The sequence below is a fragment of the Panicum virgatum genome, chromosome 3N, assembly GCF_016808335.1.
Source record: "Panicum virgatum strain AP13 chromosome 3N, P.virgatum_v5, whole genome shotgun sequence".
In the NCBI taxonomy this organism is placed as follows: Eukaryota; Viridiplantae; Streptophyta; class Magnoliopsida; order Poales; family Poaceae; genus Panicum; species Panicum virgatum.
The window spans coordinates 4,040,740-4,049,836 of record NC_053147.1 but is presented as its reverse complement, the minus strand read 5'-3'; the positions used below and the strand labels follow the sequence as shown (position 1 = coordinate 4,049,836).

The window sequence follows — 9,097 nt, the reverse complement described above, 5'->3', positions numbered from 1 at the left end:
CAGGCTCTGCTCGATCTTCATCTTGACTGTGTCGTGCGCGGACACGCCGGCATGCAGCAGCATCCGAGGCCGCCATAGAGACGCGAGCTCCTCAGCACGGTCTCCATGGCTGAGGTGCGACGATTGCTGTCTTGGAAGGAGACAGCCTCGCTCGCTGTGGCGCTGAATCAGACGCCTGGCTGGGTCCTACGATCTCTAGCCACCAGAGCAAAACACCGATGAGCACCGTCGCGTCGGGACCGGAGTTGTGCACGAATGAGTGGTACAGGACGGCGTCGGCGAGGCCGCGGCGCGATATTCGCTCGTGTTGGACGGCAATGGAGAGGTCGGTGCCCGTGGCTGTACCTACTCCATTGCCGATGCAGCCAGGTAGGCCATGGACGTCGTCGGCCTCCGGGATCAAGTATTCGGATGGAACACGATGATGCTCGGGCGAACCGAGGTACGAGCCACTTCCCTCGCGTTCACAGCTGCGCACGTTCTGGGGGAAGACGAATGCGAGGTGCGCGCGCGAGAACCATGTCCGCCATGCGCCCATGCCCAGCCAGCGTGCGAGCACAAGCTCGCGGCGCCCAGTAGTTGCGGGGAGCACAAGAGTTTAGCGGATGATTGCTTGGAGGAATATGGAGGGTAGCGGCGGCGGTGTGGCGGGCCGGAGAACGAAGCTGCGGCGGCGCTCGTGTAGGGCCTGCCGGGGTCAGGGGTGGACGGTAGTTCATTTGCCGTCCACACCTTGGGTCATCGAGACCGTTCGGTCAGACATGTGCGGCACGGATTTGATAGGGTCGCAGTCTGACTTGGTCTTTACTGGTCTCGAGGGCCGGACGGAGGTCGGGCGCAGCGCAATGCACCAGCATGGCGAGCGGCGGAGCTCTACAGCGGCTAAGCTGCTCGAGCACGCCGGCAGGGCAGTGCAGCCGCCGCGTAATTTCGATGGAATCCCGGCCGGGGGTATAGTCGACGACGACAGCCGGCGCAACCGGCAACGACCTCTGCGGGTCTTCGTGCCCTGCGCCGGGGATGCCGGCCGGCATGCCGCGGCGTCCGAGGCAGCCATAAAGTAAACCATGGAGCTCGCCTGTTTTGCAGAGGCTGTGACTGGACCACACGTCCAGGAACGCAGTCCTCAGGGCGGTCTCCATGGCTTCGACGTCCGCGCCATTGGTTGGGGATGCTGGGCGGGCCCTCGTCGGCTGCCGGCGTGTTTCCGTGTACTGGAGGCGCCAGGCGGCGGCGACCTAGGGGGCAGGGCTCCATGTCCGGCGCGCCGCCTATTCATCGACCGGCGCTCCACGCCCCGCCGCAAGCCCTCAAGCTGCTGAATCATTTCCAACGGTGAGCGACAGAAAGCTTCTGAATTCTAATTGTTGTGCAAATCGATTTCGCACCTGCTTCAGTCGTTTCAGAATTCAGATTGTTCAGCATTATGCCAAAGGCTTCCATCAACGTTCTGCAGGCTGAAGAACCTGCATCCATCTCACTGGTGGTCAGTAGATGACATGACATAGCTGCTATTAATCTGGAGCTGTCGGGAGCGCTTCAGTCGGGCAAGGTCGTCGGGTTGCCGGAGCTGTCGGGAGCGCTGCTGCTCCCGTTGCCGCTGCTGGTGGCTGGGCTCACGACGACGCCGCCGCCGACGCGGACGCCGGTGATGAGGAAGCGCCGGTGGGATGCGACGTGGGCGCCGGCGGCGTGGACGGCGACGTCGCAGGGCCGGCACAGCAGGGCGCGGTCCTCCAGGCAGAAGAAGTAGCCCGTCTTCTCCTGCCAGCGGATATATAGTACGACAAATTCATAACGTTTCACTGCAGATTTATTATTCGAGAGCACGTACGATTTCAACTGAAATTTAACTGAACTTGTGGTTGCAGGACCGTGATTGCATTGCATATTTATAAAACGGATACGAGTAACCAGCATAGCTGTCAAGGTCACGAGCAAAGATATGCAATCAGATACGGGCCGGTTGTCACATCGTCGCTCTACTTGTCGTGCGCTGTAATATAATGCTGGACCATTTGATGATGAGAATGGCAGCAACAAACCAACTGTTGGCCAAATCTTTGTGAGGTAACATAATGTATTGTTCTTGCTTCTCCTATATGAAGAAAGAGGTATATATCCTTTCCTTTTCTGTGTCAAAATGCACGCATGCTTCAGTAACAAAAAGCTAGGTTTAATTAACGCTCTGTATGCCCCAATCAAAACTGCTAGCGAACTTTTTGGCTGTGGGTACTCCATGCATGCTTTCTTAAAAATAACTTTGGATTTTTCTATTTCTTTTGGTATACAGCAGGTTGAGCCAACTATTCCAAAACGTCAATGATCTGTATAATACACAGTTGACATCACGATAACAGAACTATAGATATGAAAGCCCTGAAAATATAGAATGGAAGATTTCGAAAATACAGAACTATAGCTGCCCCTTGTGATGTATAAATGTGGGTCAATTTCTCAAGGAAAAGAAAAGAGTGTGGCGGTATCGATTGAAGTGCGAATGAATTGTCTTTTTTCTTTGTTATATGTTAATGCATGCCGTGCAACCAAGGATGCAATATTATATTTTAGATCATGTAATTAATTACGATAGCATACCATTCTAGCTCATTTATCCTCCCAAATTCGTTACGCAAAATGCCGTTCTAGTTAATATTATCGACTTTTCACAGTTTCATGTTTCCCAACACATGCTATTTTACACTCATATCAGAGATTGACCCTATATAAATTCCAACCAAATAAAGATTAACTATGCTAAGGTAAAGTTTGATCCATATCTTTCAAATAAATTTGGAATACCTATGTTAGTTTTGTACTTTTGCCACATAAATCAAAAGATGCAGACCAGCTTCTCAAACAGCAGGGAGGCGGCATGGTTTTTATTACGGATCCGTAAACCAAATAAAAATATTTTTTTCTCGGAAATGACAAATGAACCGTATGAAAATGAATCATGGCAGCATTCTTCTGAGAACCAAGCTACCTATAAGTCTTTCTTACATAGTGAGTCCATATTGCCTTCATCTGGTGAACAACTTGCTGCTCGAATAAGCGAGCCATCGCGAGTGGCCACTAGGTCCCAACTAGTCACACATAGTAGTACAATATATCTGATTTTTGTGTACTTATTTTCATGTTCTATTTACTACGTGCACGGAACAATGTGTTGTATTGTACCGTAATATACTGATGGTCGTCATCCGTGAATTCAGAGTGTTGGACATGAGAAATAGTGGCAAAATACTACTTTGTCAGGTTAACTAATTCTCCGTCTATTACATGGCCTAATAACTAGTGACAAAATATTAAATCGCCACAGTTTCCTCCCATTTAGTTGAGAGTGCCATCTCACAGAGGTCTTATCCATTGAGCTCCCATATACTCATACCGTAGTGTATCATTCAATATGACGTCGATGATGATGATTTCTTACTTTTTTTCTCATGGAATTATCTTCAGGTTGGTTGCACAGGCAACGTGAATATTTTTTGAGCAAGTAAAGCATGATAAATTTTGAAAAGAACCCTTCGATTTTCGTGTCTCTCTTATGCTAAATTCTTGCGTATAGTGTGTTTGACCGTCAGCAATTTTAATTAAACTAGCTTGTTTCTTTTTTAATTCCGTTCCATATGTTTGTGGACCCTTTGGGTATGCCAAAAGCCCAGAACGTTAGCACTTGGGCTGCTTAGGTAGCATACCATATGGCCCAACAACATTTTAGCGTATTTGGAAAGGGAAACGAAAAGAACAGAGAAACCAAAAATCCTTCTCATTTCTTCCCCTGCGCCCGAATCGCGCCCCTGTTCTTCCCGATTCTGAAGCATCAACATCGTCCTCCGCCATGGTAACGAACACCCATCCCATCATCACAATTCTTTCATTGACCCATTCTTGTTCCTCACCTTGGTTCAATCTGCCTCGCCGGCGCAGATCCGGTTCATCCTGCTGCAAAACCGGCAGGGGAAGACGCGGCTGGCCAAGTACTACGTCCCGCTCGAGGACTCGGAGAAGCACAAGGTCGAGTACGAGGTGAGCGGTGAGCCTGCTGGGCAAGAAAGATTTGATCTTGGTGCTGGGCTCCAGCTTTGAATTGGGCATTGCTGATCCCGTGGTGATTTTTTCTTGGTTCTTGGTTGATGTGAATCCAGGTGCATCGGCTCGTGGTCAACCGGGACCCCAAGTTCACCAACTTCGTCGAGGTGGGTAGTTCGCGCTCTTGCTTTCGTTGTCAGAAAACATAAGTGTTGTGTCCTTGATCTGATTAAAGGCAAGATCAAATCTTGCTTGCTGTTGAGTTAAAATACGTGAGTTAGGTCATATGCTTTAGCTTTTAGATTGTGAAAAGCAGAACAATCTGCAACCTTGGGGGGGGGGGCAGAATGTTGGATTGTAACAATTTGTCTCTTTGGACTGTTGCAATTTAGGATGAGAAATCTGCTTGTTTATTTCAGCTCGAGATTATAAAACCTACAATTCACAACTCCAAGCTGGAACAAACAGGACCTTAGGATGGAGATGTAGGTTAGTATGTGAATATCTGACAGATGAGGTTGTTTACTATCCATGAATTATTTTGGGGATGCATTACCTTCATGCCAATTTTTATTTGTTGTCATGTAATCATCCATTCATCTCTTGGCTGCTCCCTCTTTTATTCTTACAGTAAAGATCCCCCTACAACACTAAAAACCTATCCATAATTAACTTCCAGAAACTCATGATTAGATATCTAATATGACCATGAAAGAGAAGCAAGATCAACCACTCTGCTGACTGATTTGAAATAGAGAAGAAGATCTGTACTGTAGATATTACAAGTGCCTCTTTAGGATATGTTTTCAAGATTTATCACTAAGAGTACTGCTCAATATTGGTATTGTATGATAAACTTATATATCCTAAATCTCTAAAATTTCTCTTTTAGTAGTGTTCAATTTCTAAAACACTGCTAGATGAAGATGGGTTGTGCATACTATATTTTCTATTTGTATATCAGTGTGATAGCCAGTTGTGTAGCTTCCTTCAATTACGTTATTCCCCTTGTAACTAATGGTGGGACTTCTCTTTCAGTTCCGTACACACAAAGTCATCTACAGGAGATATGCAGGTCTTTTTTTCTCAATCTGCGTGGATATCACTGACAATGAGTTGGCATATTTGGAATGTATCCATTTGTTTGTCGAGATATTGGACCATTTCTTCAGCAATGTTTGTGAACTTGATTTAGTATTTAACTTCCACAAGGTAACTGCTGTCTCACTAGGCTAATCTAGCAATCTGCAATATTTTTGAAGTATTGATCATATCACATCTTATATTTAAATAAAGATTAATTTCTATTTGAGTGTTCTCAACAAGTTCATTGTTAACCAAATTTCCGTGTGTTTTAACTAGTGCTACTGTATTCTGCTTAAGTTTTTCTTTTTTCAGCATTACTTGTGTTTACATTTGGTCTGTTATGCAGTTTAAATAACTGTTCGAAAGAGTTTCCTTTGTCAACTGACAGAAATTTAATATGTTAGGGTTAAATATTTTCTTAGCCAGTCAATTTTTTTATGACCAAATTCATGCCTATGTGCTAGCACTTATTTGGTGTTGCTTTTGTTTACTTGTCATCTGTTACTCGCTAAGATGTTATAGAACTGAACGTAGATGATAGAAGGGGCCATTGGAAAACTGCAAACGATATAATATGTTACTCCTGCATACTCCATGTATTTGAACCTAACAATCTTTAGTTACTTTATCCCAGTTTCCCAATACTCTAGTACTATGTTTATCACCATTTTTTATGTGTCAATAAATAGATAACGCCTTCAGGTTATCAAATGATAATCTTTAAACGTGCGTTTACACCATGCCTATTGTATTCAATAAACAATTACCTATGCATAGGGAGGTAGCATTTATGGAAATTTCCAGTATTTACACTGCCTAGTGTACTCCTATTCAGTAAACGATTACCTATGCATTGGGAGGTTGCATATATGGAAATCTCCAAAGTTGTGCTCAATATTGTCAAAACTCAAAATTGTAGTTGCATTAGACATTAAAAAAGAAATCTTCAAATCTTAGAAGTGAGAACAGTCTACTTGAAACTGATTTGAAAATAAACATTGTGAACTTTATGTTTGCTACAATTAAGGTCAAATTTGACTGCTTATCGTTCTAATTTTTTGTCTTTATGAAAAGAAACTAAAGTATCTAACTGTCGTTGATTTTGCTAGACCTTCTAACTTTTTGATAAATTGTTCTTGTAGCCGAAATTCGTTTGCATATTTGCTTTTTGACCTTTTTGGCTGTGTGCTATAGGTCTACTTGATATTGGATGAGTTTATTCTTGCTGGAGAGCTTCAAGAAACAAGCAAAAGGGTACTACCTTTTCCCATCATAATACATATTGCTGTCACCTATGCATTATTTGTACCAGCAATATTGATGGAAGCTTCCATTGTTTTCCCAGCATATGATGTAACAGAATATAATTAGAAAATCAATTAGCAATTTCTTAAGTTAGTGAGAAGTCAAAGGTACAATATAACTTTTTCTTGAACATAGGAGTTCTGGAATGATAAAAGGATTTCCTTTATGCACCTACTATCCTATCTTTAACTGAGATCAGTTGAATGTATATCATGAGTATTGTCAGTTTGCATGGAGTCAAGCTAAATGGGCTTCTACAAAATGGTGCTCTTCGGACTACAAACATTTCTCAGTTTTTCTAAATCTTGTCGCCCTTAATTTGTTTTGGTGTCAAAACATAAGATCATTCACTGTACTTGATAAATCACCCATCTCTCTCTCTCTGGTTATTTCTCTCTCTAGTTATACCCGCACTATTTGCGATTCTCCCAGACAGCTCTAGGTTAAATGAACTTTTATTTCCCATCTCACAATGAATTCATTGGGATGCAAGTTTTGTTTGTTCTGGGTCAGCCTGTCACCGCTGCTCGGCCACCCACCCACGCCTCCTCCTGCTCCTTCCCCGCTGCTCATCGCTCCCTTGCCGTCACCGCCGCCCGGCCACCCGCCAGTGCCTCCTCCTGCTCCTTCCCCATCGCTCGTCGCTCCCTTGCCGTCACCTCCGCCCGCCCACCCGTCCGTGCCTCCTACTGCTCCAGCGGCTGCGCGGCCTGTCCAGACAGAGGCCCGCACATCTGTTAAAGCACTATTTAGGGTGGTGCTGCGCTGCTGGAGCTCGCCGCTGGCGGGCCGCCACGGCTGCCGGAGCGTGCCTCTGGACGGCCCGCGCGGCCGCTAGAGAGGGAGAGGATGAGCCGCGGCAGCCGAAGTTGGCCGCTATATATATATAGAGAGAGAGAGAGAGAGAGTGCCGGAGGTTGGGGAAGAAGACGACCGACATCCATTCATGGAACAGACAAACAGGAAAGATAAGGTTAGTTCTTTTTTCCTTTGCCCCTTTCTTTTTCTAATAATTATAGAACATATGAATATATGAGTTTATGACACATTATAGTCCCTGGAACTTCTATTTTCTCACATTCTAGTTCCTGAAACTTTTATTTATTTTTATTTTTTATATATATTGGCGTATCCACATATCCTTGTTTTTAGAAAAATGGCGTATCGGAGTATCCCCGTATCGTGTACCGGTATCCGTATCCGCGTATCCGGGCAACATAGGTCATCAAGTCAACCCAGAACACACTTGAAATAATTATATGGATGGATGCATGCATGTAGGCAAGCAAATGAGCTGATGTAGTGAGTTCACCACCTGCATCTCTAGTTGTCAACATAAATGTATATAGAATTTTGTTGTGCCATGTTTCTTCCGAGAACTTCACTGCAACTTCCAGACGTTTTTGCTGGAAAACAAGACATGCTTTTTTTGCTTTACATGAAGTTGTATACTTGCATATTTTTCAGGCAATTATAGAGAGGATGGGCGAGCTTGAGAAGCTGGAATGAGGAGAAATTGGATGGGATATAATCAGGGACAAGCCTGTTCTGCCCTATCAACGAGTCACTTATATTTTGTTTGTACAGTTCTTTGTACCTGTTGTGCTATTATCCTTGCTCCATTTGAACCCTTCAGGACTGTGTGTCTGTAAGTACCCTTTCATTGTTTCGTGAGGTTAATGGTGCATATTTTGGGCCACTTTTCATGTGAAGGTATGAATTTTATGCAAAGGAACAAACCCACTGATTAAGTGATCATATAAGTGTGCACTTTTGACACCAGTACTGATAATTGTTCGCTACCGAGTAAGAGTTTGCTCTTATGACTTTGATGAAAGATTGGTGCTGCCAAGAAATTTTCAATCAGGTAACCTTTGATATGCATGCTGATTGGTAGTGTTTGTGACAATTAGGTGGGTGATCATCATCTCATTATTCAGAAGATGATGATTAGCCCGAAATTCTGCTCTGGAGGGTGATAAATGGCTGGACCCTAGAGGCCCTTTGAGCCTTTACTTATTAAGTAGGCCCAGCTCTTCGCGTCATCACATTTCTCTCTCGTTCTTTTAGGCTTGCTATGGGTTTCATTTTTGTTTGCAACAAAAGTAATAAAATTCGCAACTTGTAATTATCAAAATTGTTGTATTGTGACACATTAGTTTCTTTTCCAAAATCTGTTAAAACTTCAAACTAATCCCTACGAGTACATAACCGGGTATTTTTACTAGGTCTGTCAGATGCGGATATTTATCTTCACTATTTTACTGCCGACCTCTTAGACTGTTACTTACACTTTTTTTTTTGAAAGAGAAAAGTTCCTTACACTTGCTGTCTTGCGGCTGATATCGCCGTCTTCGAACAAACAAAACGGAACGGAACAGTTGTGACGGAACCGCCAAATTAAAACTCTAATTAAGCGTAATGGCCGTCATTTGAATACATCGGGCTCATTAGCTTAACGGCTTAATTTGGCGATCCTTTCTCAACCCACGGCCTGATCGAAACAACACCGGTAGTCCCACGCGAAGGTGGGCGCAGATGGTAAAAGCACAACATAATACTTGAAAATACAAACACTATAGGGGGACGAAACGTTAGGTTTTACAACCCGAGTTCAAATATACACATAATTTACAAAAGTTGCATAATTTACAAACTTTACATCCGAGGT

The 9,097-nt window shown here is 44.1% G+C and overlaps 1 protein-coding gene across 2 annotated transcripts; it reads left to right on the top strand.

The window, feature by feature from the left end:
* Positions 1–3,706: 3,706 nt before the first annotated feature.
* Positions 3,707–8,228, top strand: LOC120666659 (AP-2 complex subunit sigma). Of its 2 annotated transcripts, XM_039946559.1 has the most exons (6): positions 3,707–3,847; positions 3,934–4,032; positions 4,152–4,202; positions 5,074–5,247; positions 6,316–6,375; positions 7,894–8,228. In XM_039946559.1, exons 1-6 carry the CDS (start codon positions 3,845–3,847, stop codon positions 7,933–7,935), a joined length of 429 nt encoding a protein of 142 aa, XP_039802493.1. In that variant the 5' UTR covers positions 3,707–3,844; the 3' UTR covers positions 7,936–8,228. The 2 variants fall into 2 exon arrangements, with proteins under 2 accessions (XP_039802493.1, XP_039802492.1); XM_039946558.1 differs by lacking the exon at positions 7,894–8,228 and having other exon boundaries at positions 6,316–6,654.
* Positions 8,229–9,097: the final 869 nt, after the last annotated feature.

Coding starts and splice junctions, on each gene's coding strand:
- LOC120666659 (XM_039946558.1), top strand. Junction 4,203..5,073: donor AGTTCACCAACTTCGTCGAG/GTGGGTAGTTCG, acceptor CTTCTCTTTCAG/TTCCGTACACACAAAGTCAT. Junction 5,248..6,315: donor TAGTATTTAACTTCCACAAG/GTAACTGCTGTC, acceptor TGTGTGCTATAG/GTCTACTTGATATTGGATGA.